At 46.1% G+C, this 19,217-nt stretch overlaps 1 protein-coding gene across 2 annotated transcripts in view; it reads left to right on the forward strand.

Annotated features, from left to right (window-relative positions):
- LOC110525469 (neurogenic locus notch homolog protein 1) overlaps positions 1 to 19,217 on the forward strand; it is a 56,139-nt gene that overhangs the window by 15,992 nt on the left and 20,930 nt on the right. For both annotated transcript variants that reach the window (XM_036979601.2, XM_036979602.2), the window contains exons 3-12: positions 5,908 to 6,170; positions 8,370 to 8,708; positions 9,955 to 10,077; positions 10,385 to 10,618; positions 10,909 to 11,064; positions 11,990 to 12,175; positions 12,323 to 12,436; positions 14,273 to 14,386; positions 14,701 to 14,934; positions 15,081 to 15,191. In XM_036979601.2, coding sequence (XP_036835496.2) covers positions 5,908 to 6,170; positions 8,370 to 8,708; positions 9,955 to 10,077; positions 10,385 to 10,618; positions 10,909 to 11,064; positions 11,990 to 12,175; positions 12,323 to 12,436; positions 14,273 to 14,386; positions 14,701 to 14,934; positions 15,081 to 15,191 — 1,874 coding nt within the window. The remainder of the gene's footprint in view (positions 1 to 5,907; positions 6,171 to 8,369; positions 8,709 to 9,954; positions 10,078 to 10,384; positions 10,619 to 10,908; positions 11,065 to 11,989; positions 12,176 to 12,322; positions 12,437 to 14,272; positions 14,387 to 14,700; positions 14,935 to 15,080; positions 15,192 to 19,217) is intronic.

Here is a 19,217-nt window from a genome sequence, read left to right on the forward strand (position 1 = left end):
GACAGCTGGCAAGATACACATGATGCACCCACAGCAATGCGAGAGAGAGAGGGCAATGACATGGTGCACATATCAGCACACTTATAACGTAGTATGCAATTTTCAGGGACCACTTTTGGCTCGTGAGCACTACCAGCCACTAGGAGAAGGTAGCTATGAGTCAGAAGTCCCAGAGGCCTGCCTCCCCTGACCTCCTCCTGCCTCCCCTGACCTCCTCCTGCTTCCCCTGTTCTTCTCCTGCCTCCACTGTCCACCTCCTGCCTCCCTTGTTCTCCTATTGCCTCCACAGTCCTCATCCTGCCTCCACTCTTCCTCCTGCCTCCCCAATATCCTCCTGCTCTACTGTCTTCCTGCCTCTACTGTCCTTCTCTTGCCTCCTCTGTCCTCCCCTTTGCCTCCCCTGTCCTCCTCCTGCCTCCCATGTCTTCTTCCTGCCTCCTCTGTCCACCTCCGGTCTCCATTGTCTTCCTCCTTCCTCCACTGTCCTCATCCTGCCTCCCCAACTCCTATCTCCCCTGTTTTCCTCCTGCCTTTTCCTCCTGCCTCCCCTGTAATCCTCCTGCCTACCTTTCCTCATCCTCCTCATCTCACCTACCTCCCCTGTCCTCCTATTGCCTCCCTTGTTTTCCTCCTGCCTCCTCTGTCCCCCTTCTGCCTCTGCTCTATGTTGTATCTCTGTCCCTGTGGGAGCGACCAAATAAACAGGCCTCTAATAAACACTAACAGATTTGGGCTGGGAAGGTCAGCTCTCATGTGCACGATTAGAGAGAGAGGCTGAGGCACAGTACAAAAGCAGGCCCTAGGGAGTGCTTTTAAACAGATCAGAGAAGACAAAAGGATACTTTAGCAGAGGCACAGACACCAAACAGCCTGGAAAAGAGAGCGGAGAGAAGTGATGCAGGGAATAGAGTGTTCCTGGCACAGTTTGACTCCAGGCTGAAGGCAGTTTAGTGCCAGAAAGAGAAAGAAGTGGAGGCATATAAAGGAGAGACATTTTCTAATCACTTGATTAGTTCGAGGCCCAAAATGGAACAGTTTGTCACTTACTCAGTACACTGTGTTGAAATCTGAAAAAGAAGAGGTTCAAGTAATATGTGGTGTTGTTATGAAATTAAATTAGAACAGTTTAAGTGTTCCTTTTCTCTTACACCACCGACAGACCAACCAAAACATCCTCCTTGCGCAGTACATCACCTGTTGGGGGTCGACCAGGTTGGCGATTCAAGCATTCAACATGTAGAATAGTCAGAAATGAATAGAAAGTGACGACTGATGTTCGGGGTTCAGATGCGATAGGACAGCCACTCTCTGCTAATTACCATTCGTCTGCTTGGTCTGTTTTCCCCTCTAGAGAAACTACAGTACGATACTGTAGAATGGGTAACATAGAGGGGCTTCATGGCTGTCATAGGATCTATTGAAACAAAGCACAGCCCTGATAGGTCCAGAGGTAGGCCACAACAGCAGGCAAGTGGGAGACTGGAGCCTGTACGCCTCTGTGTGTGTGTGTTTGTACGCCTGTGTGTGCATGTGTACGCCTGCGTGCCCGTCTGTCTTCAAAGCCGCAGTGCCTTTCTGTGCATAGCGACTTCAGAGTGTGACAGATGGCAGATTGGCCCAACAGTGGGGAAACCCCCAGAGTGGTGTCTGCTCCCGAGGTCAGGTGTCAGGACAACATCTGCTGCCGGCCTGGGCTGATCCTGAGCCGCCTGATGCACACTGCATCAATGACACACACACACACACACACACAGAGAGATCTGTTGCCACGGGCTACTGGTGGCCAGGAAGATAATAAATCCCAGCAGGACAATGGAGGCTACTGGGGCACAGAGGGAGGGAGGCACAACAGTGAAAGGATAACAACAACAGCATCAGCCTGACTAGAGATCCTCCTGTTCTCCTGTTATGCAACATCACTCAGGCACGCCGCACACCTGATATTTGAACAGCTTCTGATTCCTCTCCTCTTTTCAGCTCTTCTTTATTTAACTTTCGAGCAGAAAGTTTACCTGCTGTCGAGATTAGTGAGCTCTAGATGACGCAGCCAGGAGTCTGTTGTAGCAGCAGCAGCTGCCTTTCACTGTTTGTTCTGAGTGGTGCAAACTAAAGACTCCATAAAATAGTTAGTTGAGTGTCTTTTGTTTTGCCCTTTTATAGTCTGTGTGAGGCATTAAGACGGTTAGCCTTGTGTGTCCTGTAAAACGTATTTTGTGCTGACAGCGTATTTGTCGACTTCTCGCTAAGTTAAAGAGAGAACTTTTAGCATTCTTGGATAGCGCGCGTTGAGGTTTACTCTGTGCAAACGCCAATGCTACAGTGTGTTTGAGCAGCGGGGCCACGTGGACCGAGGCAGGGGAGAGGGTGCTTTATGTATTTGTCTTTGAAGCGCCAGTGTGAGACAGGGCTGTGTTGTAAGAAACGGCAGCTCTCTAGGCCTCTGTGTGTGTGTGTGTGTGTGTGTGTGTGTGTGTGTGTGTGTGTGTGTGTGTGTGTGTGTGTGTGTGTGTGTGTGTGTGTGTGTGTGTGTATTGTGTATTGTGTGTGCATGTGTGAGAGACGTTGCTATGTTTGTGTGAACGCGCAGGTCTGGGCCCCGTTTCAAACCTGGTGTGAGGTTTTGTGGAGCCCTGTAAAGTGAGGTTGCCAGAAGCCTCCATTGAGGACTGCAGTCAAGAGATTCAGGAGACAGGGGAAAGCTTTTTTATAGTAAACACCAACATTCCTTCCAAACAGCAACCTCCTCAGTCCCCCCTCCAAAACCAGTTCCAATTTCCTTTTTTTCAGACAGCTTTTGTTTGTCTCTTTGCGTCTTTCAAGTGTGTTTTGGGTTTGTTTTTAAAATTCTAGGGTCCTCTTTCACTTGTTGCCCCCCCCCCCCCCCCCCCCAACATGGTTGAACATTGAAAAGTAACAAACAGACTCAGACTTTGAGGACTTTGGAGCAAAGACCCAGTTGAGAGAGACTCATAAATCCTAATGTGGTGGCTTACAAAACCAGACAACCCTATAGATGCCATGAAAAGAGAGAGAGCGAGAGAGAGAGAGAGAGAGAGAGAAGAAGATTCATGAAGGAGGTGTGAGTGAGAGGAAATGAAAAGAAGGCCGAATGAAGGACCAGAAAAAGTGAGTGTGAGAGAGAGCAGGGATGAGCCAGATAGAAAGGAGAGCAGGACGGAGGGAAGAAGGAACAGAAAGGAGAAGGTTTAACAGCTCAATGCACACTCTCAACTTGGAGGCTCCTGGCCTGCCTGTGGTCAGGTCTGAATGGGGAGGAGAAACAATGGGGCCTCTCATCCTATCCCCTCCAGGGCTGGGGAGTAGGGGGGCATTCAGACACCCGCAGCCCAGGCTCTAGCTATTCTCCTGGGGACGGGGGATGGAGGTACGGAGGGAAGAAGATGGGCACAGAGGGCGCAGAAACGGGGGTGGAGGGAGGGAGGGGTGAGTGAGCGGTGGTTAGGCAGCAGCTGCCGTCTCCTCATTAACATGCGCACCTGCTCCTTGACTGCAGCCTTTTGGGAACGATGGCCCAGAGAGCAACGCATGCCCAGCCTCACAACCCCAGAACCAGGCACCCACTGTGTCTGCTCTGTCCCCCTTTATGGGAGACCCGGGTTGTCACGCCCTGACCGTAGAGATCCTTTTATTCTCTATGTTTGTTTGGTCAGGGTGTGACTCTGGTGGGAAAGTCTATGCTTTCTTGTTCTTTGTTTTTGGCCGGGTATGATTCTCAATCAGGGACAGCTGTCTATCGTTGTCTCTGATTGGGAATCATACTTAGGCAGCCTTTTTTCCTTTTCTCATTTGTGGGTTGTTGTCTTTGTTAGTGGCATGTATAGCCTTACAGAGCTTCACGTTCGTTTTGTTGTTTATTGTTTTTGTTGGCGACATTTAAAATAAAATAATGTACGCTTACCACGCTGCACCTTGGTCCGGTCATTTCCTTGACGACGATCGTGACACAGAATTGCATTGCATTGCTGCCTGGCGGAATGCTTCTGCATTCTTATACATCTCTGTCATAATTAAAAAAAGATAGCAAATTATGTGAATTATCTGAAAAATGAAAGCAGAATAAAAACTATAGAGAATAAGGATGAACTGAGGATTAATTATTCTCTCCACAGCAAAATAAACAGGACCATGTTTAGATGAGTGATTTAGAATAGTCCTAAAATAGCATATGGCAATGATGGGACTTTGGTAGATGGCCTTTTCTATCTCTGGAGAAAAAAACATCCTAACAAACATGCTCATTGTAACCAAAGAGGGGTGATTCCATGGTTTATCCCAGTGTCTGGAAAGGTTGCTCAGCCTAGCATTATTAAAGCAGAGTGACATGCCATCGGATCCTTAATGTTTGTGTAGCTAGCGCCCAGCCTAGCATGTGATGTTTTCTTTCCCTTGTCACCCTAATCCTGTGAGAGAGAAACCCTGTCTAAACACATGTCTGTCCCCACAGGGGCCTCTGCTTGGCCCCAGGCCCTCAGTCTTCTCGCTCACACATCCAACGGCCCCCTGGGAATGTTTGGGGATGTGATTTAGCCAGCCCCCCAGGGCTAATAGTAATAGACAACTATATCATGGTATTTTGGAGTGAGAACTTTGAAACTGAAACAAAGGAGTGGAGTGGAGCATATTTCTTGCTAAGAGCTGTTGATTGGCGCCATGGTGGACAACTTTTTATGTCAAAAAATGAGACTGGATTACCATTATTGTCAGTGTCCAGCTGTTATTGTGTACTATTGATGAATGGAGTTAGTCTATCCATAATGACCAACCCCCACCTTTCAGCCCTTTGGGAAGCAGTACAGAAACCCTCTGGATGACAAATAGGAGCATGTTGAAGCAGTGAGGTTCCAAACTGAAGGTGGTGGGTTATCTCTTTCAGCTGACTCTGACATGACTGATCTGTTGAACAGTTGGTAACCTCCCTGATCACCTCACTGACCCCACTAACCTCTCTGGCCACCTGTGTGATTGTGTGAGTGTGTGTGTGTGTGTATGTGCAGTGCGCACGTGCGCGTGTGTGTGTGTGTGTGTGTGTGTGTGCACGCTGTGTGGCCCTTGGATGGGAGTGTACTTTGCTTAGCCTCTGGGGACTCTCCAAGCCATCTCATTGTAATAGTAAATGTGTGAATCCATCCCACTGACCTGACAGCCCCCACTCACTCTCCCTTTCTTCCTCTTTCTCGCTCTCTCTCTCTCTTTCTCCCTCCCGCGCCTCCTCCTCTCTCTCCCCCTCTCCACTCTGGGAACCGTTTGCAGTCCCACCCCCTGCCCCCCATGTCCTGGAGTTGCTGTGGTTTATGGCCGAACTCATTGTCTGAGAGGACGATAGTGAAAAGGCAAATGTGCGGTTTTTCTGCATAGTTCTCATGGCTATGTTGCCGTGTTGTTAAAACAGTGGTCAGGACAGAAAGAGAGACAGCATCCTCCTGTCTGAGCCCTCTGGGTGTCTTTCACAGTGAGCAGGGACTAGTTAGTTCTTTACTTACTTACTTAGTTAGTATCAGGCTGAGGCTGTTTCCCAGGCTGCTGGAGATGTATATTGATGAGCACACAGTAGGGAAATCTCAATTGCCTAAAGTGGCTTCCTGTCCTTGTTTGCACTGACCTCTGAAAACAGGTGAAAGCAGTAAAGTGGAAGCCAACTAGTTATTTTGCTTTCACCATTCCTGCTTTCCCACATCTTATATCTACTAAAACAGATAAAGACAGGTGACATTGCAATAGCCACACATGCTTGACTCGTGTTAACTTGAAAAAAAAAGAAAGTTTTTTGTTGTTGTCAGTCCTCACCTGTTGAATACAACTTTCCCTAAACCATTAATGCTGACACATCCTGCCCCCTCTCCCTCGCTCTCTCTCTCTCTCCTCTCTCTCCTCTCTCTCTCTCTCAAGGTGTCGGGATGGATTTGTAGGGAGCAAGTGTCAGCACCGGGACCCTTGCATCTCCTCTCCGTGTAAAAATGGTGGCTCGTGTCACACGGTACCCCGTGGGAACTCAGTGGACTCCACGTGTTCCTGCCAACCGGGCTTCACGGACCGCCTGTGTCTCACGCCAATCGACAACGCTTGTCTCAGCTCTCCCTGCCGGAACGGTGGCACCTGCGATCTGGTCAACCTCAGAGAGTACAAGTGTAGATGTCCCCCTGGCTGGTCAGGTGAACACTGTCATATTTACTACTCACACTGTAGTCAGAATACCGGAGGGAAAAACTGCATACTCTAGTAGTGACAAATAGCATTACTAACTGGTCTTCTGTTCATTGAAAAATGTAAACTGACCATGGTTACAACTAACCATAGGGCATTATTTTCCTTAAAATACAAGTAGCTATGTATGTACAGTCGTGGCCAAAAGTTTTGAGAATGACACAAAATACATTTTCACAAAGTCTGCTGCCTCAGTTTGTATGATGGCAATTTGCATATACTCCAGAATGTTATGAAGAGTGATCAGATGAATTGCAATTAATTGCAATGTCCCTATTTGCCATGCAAATGAACTGAATCCCCCAAAAAACATTTCCACTGCATTTCAGCCCTGCCACAAAAGGACCAACTGACATCATGTCAGTGATTCTCTCGTTAACACAGGTGTGAGTGTTGACGAGGACAAGGCTGGAGATCACTCTGTTATGCTGATTGAGTTCGAATAACAGACTGGAAGCTTCAAAAGGAGGGTGGTGCTTGGAATCATTGTTCTCCTCTGTCAATCATGGTTACCTGCAAGGAAACATGTGCCGTCATCATTGCTTTGCACAAAAAAGCTTCACATGCAAGGATATTTCTGCCAATAAGTTTGCACCTAAATCAACCATTTATCGGATCATCAAGAACTTCAAGGAGAGCGGTTCAATTGTTGTGAAGAAGGCTTCAGGGCGCCCAAGAAAGTCCAGCAAGCGCCAGGACCGTCTCCTAAAGTTGATTCAGCTGCGGGATCGAGGCACCACCAGTACAGAGCTTGCTCATGAATGGCAGCAGGCAGGTGTGAGTGCATCTGATTGCACAGTGAGGCGAAGACTTTTGTAGGATCGCCTGGTGTCAAGGAGGACAGCAAAGAAGCCAATTCTCTCCAGGAAAAACATCAGGGACAGACTGATATTCTGCAAAAGGTACAGGGATTGGACTGCTGAGGACTGGGGTAAAGTCATTTTCTCTGATGAATCCCCTTTCCGATTGTTTGGGGCATCTGGGAAAAAAAGCTTGTCCGGGGGAAGACAAGGTGAGCGCTACCAGCAGTCCTGTGTTATGCCAACAGTAAAGCATCTCAGCCAAGGGAGTGGGCTCACTCACAATTTTGCCTAAGAATACAGCCATGAATAAAGAATGGTACCAACACATCCTCCGAGAGCATCTTCTCCCAACCATCCAGGACCAGTTTGGTGATGAACAATGCCTTTTCCAGCATCATGGAGCACCTTGCCATAAGGCAAAAGTGATAACTAAGTGGCTCGGGGAACAAAACATCAATATTTTGGTCCATGGCCCAGACCTTCATTCCATTGAGAACTTGTGGTCAATCCTCAAGAGGCGGGTGGACAAACAAAAACCCACAAATTCTGACAAACTCCAAGCATTGATTATGCAAGAATTGGCTGCCATCAGTCAGGATGTGGATCAGAAGTTAATTGGCAGCATGCCAGGGCTGATTGCAGAGGTCTTAAAAAAAAGGGTCAACACTGCAAATATTGACTCTTTGCATCAACTTCATGTAATTGTCAATAAAAAGCCTTTGACACTTATGAAATGCTTGTAATGATGCTTCAGTATTCCATAGTAACATCTGACAAAATTATCTAATGACACTGAAGCAGCAAACTTTGTGGAAATTAATATTTGTGTCATTCTCAAAACTTTTGGCCATGACTGTACATTAAATTAGTGATGAGTGAAAAAATCGATACAGTTACATCTCAGGATATTATTTTTGACGATAAATTGCATCGAATCGTTTTGACAATATCGCAATATCATTTTTGTGCTAGTTGGCTGTACCTGCACCAAAACTCCAGTAGTTGTCCTTTGTAGCTTGTTCTCCATCTTCTTTTGAAATAGGGAGCAAATTTGTTTTCAGCATTTTTATTTCCATAACTGATCAAAACTTATTTTCTCATGGCTCTTGTCTGTCTGTAGCAGACATATGGTGAGCAATGTGTTCGGAACATCAAATCGCAATAAAACCACAGTATCAAATCGCAATACATATAAAATTGTGAGAATCGCAATACATATTGTATCGGCACCTAAGTATCGCCATAATATTGTATTGTGAGAGCCCTAATGTAAATACAGTTACAATCGTGAATTTATTAAATGTTTCATCCTTTATTTACAAGATGAGTGTCTGTCTCCTCCAGGTAAGCAGTGCCAGCAGGCAGACCCCTGTGCTTCTAACCCCTGTGCCAACGGCGGGCATTGCACCCCCTTCGAGTCCCACTACATCTGTTCCTGCACCCCCTTCTTCTACGGTCAGACCTGCAAGCAGGATGTCAATGAATGTGCCCAGAGCCCCATGCCCTGCCAGAACGGAGGGGTATGTGTGAACGAGGTGGGCACCTACCGCTGCCAGTGTCCCCAGGAGTACACAGGCAAGCACTGCGATACCCGCTACCTACCGTGCAACCCCTCCCCCTGCCACAACGGGGCCACCTGCGTCCAGAAGGGAGACACCACCTACGAATGCTCCTGTGTGCCAGGTACTGCTCGGTTTAATGTGGTCCCGTCTGATCCACTATGAGCAGAAGCCTACATTTACATGACATTTTAGTCATTTAGCAGGCCCTTGTATCCCGAACCATTTACAATCAGTCTATTCAACTATGAAAAAGTTTCAGTTATGTGAGATTATATAAAGTTAGGATTTGATCCTGTACGAACTTTCAACTTGTGCAATCCGTTTCCACTTAGGGGCAGCTAAGTGTTTTCTCCGCCAGTCTACCCACTTCAAGCCATCTTGACTCAGTCAAACATCCAAAACCACTGTGAATTAAACTAGCAGTACTGTTCTCTGTTGTCTAGTGGCTGGTCATGTTGTGAGTGCAGGAGGAAGAAACTGTGTGTACAGTGGCTCCATAGTGCTTTGTGTGTGAGAGCTGTTTGTAGTGGCTCCACAGTGCTGTGTGCATATGCGTGTGTGTGTGTGTGTGTGTGTGTGAACAGGAAAGCATTGGGCCTTATTGTAAGGAAATGGCGGAGAGACAACATTCTCACAGCAAAGTAGAGCCTGCTAGTCCTATAGGTTACCAGGACTTGTCATCTTCTCTCCCCTCTCCCTGCTCCCCACCCATCACGTCACCACTTCCACCCTGCTCTAAAGCCAGGCTGGGATAGACAGACCTCCACTGAGCTCCTAGCAAGCGCCATACCACTGTCTTTGTGCCTTACACACTATTTTGGACGGTTCTCACAGTAACTTCAGTACCAAAGAAAAATCATTTATATTATGAATCAAGACAAGTACTCTCATTGTCAACAATCCAATGGTGCTCAGATTCTACTTCCACAAAATTGGCAGTATTGCCTATTAAATGTCCCTGTCTTTTTCTTCTGCAGTCAGGGAGCCAAACAATAGTGTGGTGGTGTGTTGTGTAATGCCAGGGCAGGAAGGGTAGCTGTGGTGTGGCTGGCTGTTTTTCTGACTGCCACATACTCAAGGAGGGTTGCCACCGCTGCCATTCATTACCCTCTGAAGAAGGAGGCCGTTGACCACATTAACTGTAAAAGAGTTTCACTTCCCTTGTTTTGAAAGAAACCAACCAGGCATTTTTTAAACTAGGAAAAGCAAAGAGAATGTTCCAAAGAGACACAAATATTTAGATATTCAATAGGCTTCCTTGATATTCCCTCTTTATTCATGCAAATCTAACATGATCACTTCTGTTGAGATGACAAACAACAGTGTGTAATATGTGTGTATTTAACATGATGTCCTGTCCTCTCCAGGTTTCTCGGGTCAGAACTGTGACACTAACATTGACGACTGTCCAGGACACGAGTGTCACAATGGAGGAACCTGCGTGGACGGGGTTAACACCTATAACTGCCAATGCAAACCAGAATTCACAGGTAACCATACAGTACCCCTCACCCACCCACTCTTCTCTACACTCCTGGTAGAAGTTGCTCATGAATACAGATCTAGGATCAGATTACTAACCCCCAATCCTAACCTAGATCATGAGGTGAATACAAACATATACTGTATCACCCTGCATCAGTCTTTATGGGATAACTTTGACCCTACTCTGAACTCCACAGTGGAAGTTCCCTTTCTTTTCATTATTATTAATTGGCTCTCATTGGCTCTCGTTGACCCATTTGGGTGCACGGTGCGCTGTTGACAAGTGCATTTCCTCCTTGTTCTCCCCTATAGGCCAGTTCTGTACAGAGGACGTTGACGAGTGCCAACTGATGCCCAACGCGTGCCAGAACGGTGGAACGTGCCACAACATCTACAGTGCCTACCAGTGTGTCTGTGTCAACGGGTGGACGGGCGATGACTGTGGGGAGAATATTGACGACTGTGCCAATGCCGCCTGCTATCAGGGTGCCATCTGCCATGACCGTGTGGCGTCCTTCTTCTGCGAGTGTCCCCATGGTCGCACAGGTCAGCCAAAGCACTTTGGTCTTCTGCATTTCTCCTTGTTTTTTAGTTGTTCTGACCCTGAGCTTTTTATACTTGAATATCTCCCACCATTTTATGCTGAATCTCGTGTGTTTACAACAGTGATACTAAATTGGTAGCCTTTCCTTTTACAGTGCCAGCAGCATATATTTTCACTGTATTTACTATAGCTAGTTATTACAAGGTTGAAAAACAATAACTAAATAAATAACTAACAAAGTAAATAACTGTTACGCCTATCAACATCTCCTGTTTTATTTGTGCTGTGCCAGGTCTGTTGTGTCACCTGGATGACGCCTGTATTAGTAACCCCTGTCAGAAAGGCTCTAACTGTGACACCAACCCCGTCAATGGCAAGGCCATCTGCACCTGTCCCCTTGGCTACATTGGCGCCGCTTGTGACCAGGATGTTGACGAATGCTCACTAGGTAACTAAGCTCAGACCACTGAGGGATGCTTTCAGAAACACACATTAGATTAATATAGGAATTGGCTTTATTCTTCATGGGCTTCGTTATGCTTGGTTAGTCAAGAACTAGAAATGTGATTTCCTCGACCTCAGAGATCAGAAACCCACTCATGGGCCAGGGCTGACAGGGGTTGAGGGGAGGCCGGTAGAAATCAGCCCGATAGGGTCCAAGTAGCAGGAGGGCCATGAGCAGAGAGGCAGACAGGTTGAAACCACTACACAGCAGAGAGGTAGACAGGTCTAAACCCCTACACAGCAGAGAGGTAGAAAGGTAGCAACCCCTACACAGCAGAGAGGCAGACAGGTAGCAACCCCTACACTGCAGAGAGGCAGACAGGTAGCAACCACTACACAGCAGAGAGGCAGACAGGTTGAAACCCCTACACAGCAGAGAGGTAGACAGGTAGCAACCACTACACAGCAGAGAGGTAGACAGGTAGCAACCCCTACACAGCAGAGAGGCAGACAGGTAGCAACCCGTACACAGCAGAGAGGCAGACAGGTAGCAACCACTACACAGCAGAGAGGCAGACAGGTAGCAACCACTACACAGCAGAGAGGTAGACAGGTAGCAACCCCTACACAGCAGAGAGGCAGACATTTTGAAACCACTACACAGCAGAGAGGTAGACAGGTAGCAACCCCTACACAGCAGAGAGGCAGACATTTTGAAACCACTACACAGCAGAGAGGCAGACAGGTAGCAACCCCTACACAGCAGAGAGGTAGACAGGTAGCAACCCCTACACAGCAGAGAGGCAGACAGGTAGCAACCCCTACACAGCAGAGAGGCAGACAGGTAGCAACCACTACACAGCATTGTGAAGGAGCACACCCTGTAACATGTTTGTTAAGATTCACTCCATGTCTCTTTGTGTGTCTAGGTGGCAACCCCTGTGAGCATGGAGGGAAGTGCCTGAACACCAAGGGTTCGTTCCAGTGTAAGTGTCAGCCCGGCTTCTCTGGAGCTCGATGTGAACACGACGTCAACGAGTGCCTCTCCAACCCCTGCCAGAACGAAGCCACGTGCCTCGACCAGATAGGAGGTTTCCACTGCATCTGTATGCCAGGTAAAGACACCGTTTTAATCAAAGGATGGCTGCAATCTAAACTTATATCTTTAAAGTCAGGCACGGTCAATGTTACTATACAAATCTCATGGTTAACTAACTAACTAACTGGCCCTGTGTCTTGTTTCCCTTGCTAATTGGCTACAGGCTATGAGGGACTGTTCTGCCAGATCAATACTGACGAGTGCGCCAACAACCCCTGCCTGAACAATGGGAAATGTATCGACAAGATCAACACCTTCCACTGCCAGTGCCCCACAGGTGAGCCCCGGGACGCTGCGGCGGTCTGAGGGGGGTCGATCACCCCCCTGGACTGGATGGGCGCGGGAGGCAGACTCTAATCCCTGCCCTCAGGCAGGCTTTAGCAGGCCAGCGCCCGACGAGGAGGAAAATCCATAAGGAAGGGCTTGACAAAGTTTTGACTTAGAACAAGGTTTTACTCTGATGAGTGTGCACTTAAACTTGGTTTGGTTGTAGCTAGCCACAATAACGTTATTTGAGAGAGAATCGAGGAGATAACGTCTAACTAAGAATATCAGCTGAAATAGTGTTGTGTTTTCATGTATTACATTTCTGTGTAGTTGTAGAAGCTGTTGTGGTGAGGTTTGAGTTTTGTGTGTAGTGATTTGGTGCATGTAGAATCTAGATGATTTCATGAGGTATTTCTACAGGGATTCCATTAGGGTTGGACTACAGCATGTGACGAGAGGCATTGAGGGTTTTGTTAGCACAGGAATGCTCTGATAGAAGAACGTGAGGCTGACCGACACTGAACAAGGTTTCTCAGCCTCTAAAATGTGTTTTTGTTTTAATTCTTTCAGCAGGTCTATTGAGGTGGAAGTAATTCTGATGGAAAATAGTGCAGTACTTAGTTGGTTCTGATCAAAAAAAGCTCAGAGAGAAAGGCAGGAGGCTCCTTGTGTTGAGAAAGTGCAGTTAACAGTAGAGCAGTACAGCAGAGAACACTAGAGCTTAGCTGTTGAAAAGCCCCCATATCTATGGGATGGGGATGGGGTAAGGGGGGCAGAAGAGAGGCCTGAATGAGACAGTAGTGAAAGTGGGAGGGGGTGTTGGGGTACGGGAGGGGACTGAGACGCACAGACGGTTATGCTCTAGAGGGGTTATGGGTTAGAGGCGGGGGATTTTGGGGTCCCCATTGCCTGCTTGTGATGTAAATTTGTTCCTGTGTAAGCCCAGGCCGGAGTAGGGTATGGTCCTCTCTCCTTTAATTTCTGTACACATCATCTCCATGGAAACCCCACTCGTCCCTTTTGAAATGTGTGATTCCAGAAGCCCGGGCTAAATCCCCTCTTTGGCTCTGGGAGGTGTGTGTGAGGTAATATTAGCGTTAGCATGGATGGACAGTGAAAATTGAAAGGACCCTGTGTTGTGAATGGAGCAGAGCTAACAGATAGCCATGTAGCCACTTCCTATTTGGATTAGTGACAACTGGTGTCTGGCTGGCAGTTTGGCTTAGACCACCTGTGTGTTCTTTACCAGATAGAATCCTTCTTTTTACCACTTAGAATTCAAATGTGTGACTATTGAACACTGTACGTTCCTGCGGCAGAAGTTGGAAGAAGAAATAAAAACAGAGATTAGAATGACTAGAGAAAATAAGGGAGCCTGCTGGTTGATTTTAAATGATGAGGGATTTGAATAGCTGAGTTCAGAGGTCAAGCTAGCCCTGGTGGGAGAAGCGGGCGGGGAAAGTGGGCAGAGCAGGACAGGATAATGCACATTGTGATGGAAAAGTTTTGGGGGACAAAAGAAGCAACTGGCTCAGCTTTGCATTGCATTGAGCAGACAGTCCCCCCTTTGTCTTTCACCCCTGGTCATGAGGCCTTGGAAGCCCCCCCCCCCCCCCCCCCCCCCTTTTTGGGAGCAGTGGTGAAAAGGAATAGAAGGAAAGAACACAGTAAGCTTGTAGTACGGCAGGCATTTTGATTCATATGCAGCCATCTCTGTCTTTAAGGGCTCTCATCATAATGTATGTAGGCTTCCAGGGATAGAGTGAGCATAGTTTGGGCTTGGTAAGATCACTCTAATGAACCACACACACACTCACTCACTCCCTACATCTTCTTGTTTTTCCAGGATTTGCTGGGAACCTTTGCCAGATAGATATTGATGAGTGCTCCAGCACGCCTTGCAAGAATGGCGCCAAGTGCACAGATGGCCCCAATAAGTACACCTGTGAATGCACTGAAGGTATAAAAACAGAACCTTGTTATATTTGGTAACACACGTTTATTTTCCCTCGACTCCAATCCCGTTCAATACATTGAACAGATGTGGGTGGAGCAATGTGCAAATTAAAAACACTCACAAAAGCTCTGATGAAGGCCTTGGGGCTGATATGTACGCTTAATAAAGAGCAGTGATACTAGCAGGAGCATAAAAACAACAACAAAACAACAAACATAGATTTCAAAATAAACTAAAACTTATTGAATGTTTTCTGGCTCCTGAATAGAATGGAGAGAAATTAGACTAAAGTGACAAACTCCATGTCTTTCTACCAGGTTACACGGGGCAACACTGTGAGACCGACATCAATGAGTGTTTCTCGGACCCCTGTCACTATGGTACTTGTAAGGATGGCCTGGCCTCCTTCACCTGCTACTGTCGCCTTGGTTACACGGGCCGGCTGTGTGAGACCAACATTAATGAGTGTCTGAGTCAGCCCTGTCGGAACGGAGGCATCTGCCAGGACCGCGAGAACTCCTACATCTGCACCTGCCCCATGGGCACCGCAGGTCAGACGCACGCACGCATGCACACACGCGAGCACACACACACTGAAAGACTTCTCTAAGCTCGAAACTGTCCTCGACACACAGACTTACTTTAATCTGTGAAAATGTTACTATAGAAACTTGGATGCTAATTTCTTTGCTTCTAGGTATAAACTGTGAAGTCAACCTGGACGACTGCAAGAGCAAGCCATGTGACTACGGGACATGCCTCGACAAGATCAATGGCTACGAGTGTGCCTGCGAGCCAGGCTACAGCGGTAAGTAGATACTGTAGGGGACCAGTTTGTCTGACTGTGGCTACCGAGGTTGAGATTTGAAGGGGGTACTCCAACCTCTCCTATTCAGACCTCTCAGGTGAAGGCAAGACAAACAAGAGCATAGAGGGTAGGGTGGAGGGGTGGAAGAGGGAGAGAGATGACAGATGGTAAGCGAATGCACTCCTTTTAAGGCCTTCGGTGGCCGTGTCACTTTCCAGACCCCCCCCCCCCCCCCTCAACCTGTTGCCTAGACACACAAGCTGGCCTCTCTCACCAGGCTCTGAAAGGACCAACACTCACCCGGGATTTCACTGGAGGAAAGATCCCCTGAAAGATTCCTGAAAGTTGATATTTTAAAAGGGGGGGGAAGTTGGTCCATGCTTTAGGGCTAAATGGCCTCTCTTTATGTTATGCGTGGCACCCGCTGAATGGCGGCGTCATTTCAAGTGGCCAACAAAACCGGACTTAAAAATCCCATGTTTCTCTAGGTGGATACATTTACTGTGGGGATATAGAGCCCATTGTATGGTCCATTGTCTGGTGTAGCACGGGTTGGGCTTTGTGTTTTACTTCAAAATGATATCTTCATGGATTGTGACCAACTCCAAAGATTACTACATGATATTATGTTCAAAGTTTCATAAGTTCTAACCATAGTGTTATTAATTTGTACAGGTAACTGACAAAATAATGGAAACTCTTGAGTAAATGAGGGATATAAAGTATATTCAAAGCTGGTGCTTCCACACAGGTGTGGTTCCTGACAAGGGTTGCAAAAGATCAGAAACTTTCAAGGAAATGTCCATGGGAAGTTAAGCCCGGGAATTTGGGGAATTTAGCTTAAATTCATAAAAAAAGTTAGCTTATAACAGTGAACCTTTTTTGTGGGATACACATAAGGCAATTCTAGGTCTTGTGGCATATTTTGGTTAAACTAGCCTCAATTCAATGGAATTGCAACCCTCTGCATGCACAGTGCATTCTTCCATCACATGTACAGCTGATTGTCAAGATCTTGCACACTAATGAGATGCTATTGAGCCCACACTACTACACTGTCTGAGCCAAGGACTACATGCTTTCTGGTAAGTTTTGATTACAATACTGGGTGGGGTGAATATATTTAATGACATACATGATTTTTTGTTAACTAGTAAATAGCAGCGTACAGCAAAGTGTGTTTAATAATTTCTAACTTAACTGCTAGTTAGTTTTTGCTACCATGTGGATTTTAGCTTGCTTGAGCCTCCTAACTGAGGAGTGTTAATTCACCTGTTTCCAAACATGTTTCATTTTAAAACATTTATATTACAAATGAGTTGTTTAATCTAACTGCTTAACTATTTATCTGTACATGGAATTGTGTGTGTATATATATATATATATATATATATATATATATACAGTGCCTTGCGAAAGTATTCGGCCCCCTTGAACTTTGCGACCTTTTGCCACATTTCAGGCTTCAAACATAAAGATATAAAACTGTATTTTTTTGTGAAGAATCAACAACAAGTGGGACACAATCATGAAGTGGAACAACATTTATTGGATATTTAAAACTTTTTTAACAAATCAAAAACTGAAAAATTGGGCTTGCAAAATTATTCAGCCCCTTTAATTTCAGTGCAGCAAACTCTCTCCAGAAGTTCAGTGAGGATCTCTGAATGATCCAATGTTGACCTAAATGACTAATGATGATAAATACAATCCACCTGTGTATAATCAAGTCTCCGTATAAATGCACCTGCACTGTGATAGTCTCAGAGGTCCGTTAAAAGCGCAGAGAGCATCATGAAGAACAAGGAACACACCAGGCAGGTCCGAGATACTGTTGTGAAGAAGTTTAAAGCCGGATTTGGATACAAAAAGATTTCCCAAGCTTTAAACATCCCAAGGAGCACTGTGCAAGCGATAATATTGAAATGGAAGGAGTATCAGACCACTGCAAATCTACCAAGCCCTGGCCGTCCCTCTAAACTTTCAGCTCATACAAGGAGAAGACTGATCAGAGATGCAGCCAAGAGGCCCATGATCACTCTGGATGAACTGCAGAGATCTACAGCTGAGGTGGGAGACTCTGTCCATAGGACAACAATCAGTCGTATATTGCACAAATCTGGCCTTTATGGAAGAGTGGCAAGAAGAAAGCCATTTCTTAAAGATATCCATAAAATGTGTAGTTTAAAGTTTGCCACAAGCCACCTGGGAGACACACCAAACATGTGGAAGAAGGTGCTCTGGTCAGATGAAACCAAAATTGAACTTTTTGGCAACAATGCAAAACATTATGTTTGGCGTAAAAGCAACACAGCTCATCACACTGAACACACCATCCCCACTGTCAAACATGGTGGTGGCAGCATCATGGTTTTGGCCTGCTTTTCTTCAGCAGGGACAGGGAAGATGGTTAAAATTGATGGGAAGATGGATGGAGCCAAATACAGGACCATTCTGGAAGAAAACCTGATGGAGTCTGCAAAAGACCTGAGACTGGGACGGAGATTTGTCTTCCAACAAGACAATGATCCAAAACATAAAGCAAAATCTACAATGGAATGGTTCAAAAATAAACATATCCAGGTGTTAGAATGGCCAAGTCAAAGTCCAGACCTGAATCCAATCGAGAATCTGTGGAAAGAACTGAAAACTGCTGTTCACAAATGCTCTCCATCCAACCTCACTGAGCTCGAGCTGTTTTGCAAGGAGGAATGGGAAAACATTTCAGTCTCTCGATGTGCAAAACTGATAGAGACATACCCCAAACGACTTACAGCTGTAATCGCAGCAAAAGGTGGCGCTACAAAGTATTAACTTAAGGCGGCTGAATAATTTTGCACGCCCAATTTTTCAGTTTTTGATTTGTTAAAAAAGTTTGAAATATCCAATAAATGTCGTTCCACTTCATGATTGTGTCCCACTTGTTGTTGATTCTTCACAAAAAAATACAGTTTTATATCTTTATGTTTGAAGCCTGAAATGTGGCAAAAGGTCGCAAAGTTCAAGGGGGCCGAATACTTTCGCAAGGCACTGTATATATATTTTACATAAAAAATTAAAAAAAATTGAATCTTTACAGGAAAATTCCACGGGCACTATCTGATGTGGAGACATTTCACTGCAGCTAATGTAGAAGGAAAAGCGGTGTACATTTGCAAATAATGTGCCAAATCATATGTGAAGAATGCAACAAAGATGCAGAATTATCTGGCCAAGTGCATGAAGTTCCCTCACTGCTCACAACAAGCAACCGCCGACAAAAGTCCCTCTACTTCTATTCGATGTGAAAATGATTAATCAGACACCTTATCGATAGCAACAGCTCATGGTCCAAGTTTTTTGACTCAATGGAGGAACATAGTCAGAGAAATGCTGATGAATGTCTTGCTCGAGCTGTGTATGCAACTGGTTCACCTCTGATTCTCACATGCAATGTGTATTGGAAGAGATTTCTTCACCCAGCATACACCCTCCAACCAGACATGCTTTATCTACTCATTTGCTGGATGCAGAGTTCAACAGAGTTCAAGTGAAGGTCAAGCAAATCATAGAGAAAGCAGACTGTATTGCAATCATCTCTGATGGGTGGTCGAATGTTTGTGGCCAAGGAATAATTAACTACATCATCTCCACCCCTCAACCAGTATTCTACAAGAGCACAGACACAAGGGACAACAGACACACCGGTCTCGACATTGCAGATGAGCTGAAGGCAGTCATCAATGACCTTGGACCACCGAAGGTATTTGCACCTGGTGACAGACAATGCTGCGAACATGAAGGCTGCTGGGTTAAAGTGGAGGAGTCCTACCCTCACATCACACCCATTGGCTATGCTTCTCATGCATTGAATCTGCTCCTCAAGGACATCATGGCACTGAAAACAATGGATACACTCTACAAGAGAACCAAGGAAATGGTTTGGTATGTGAAGGGTCATCAAGTTACAGCAGCAATCTACCTCACCAAGCAAAGTGAGAAGAATAAGAGCACCACATTGAAGCTGCCCAGCAACACCCATTGGGG

The sequence above is a fragment of the Oncorhynchus mykiss genome, chromosome 6 (genome assembly GCF_057628025.1).
Source record: "Oncorhynchus mykiss isolate SJ-2025 chromosome 6, ASM5762802v1, whole genome shotgun sequence".
NCBI classification, from domain to species: Eukaryota; Metazoa; Chordata; class Actinopteri; order Salmoniformes; family Salmonidae; genus Oncorhynchus; species Oncorhynchus mykiss.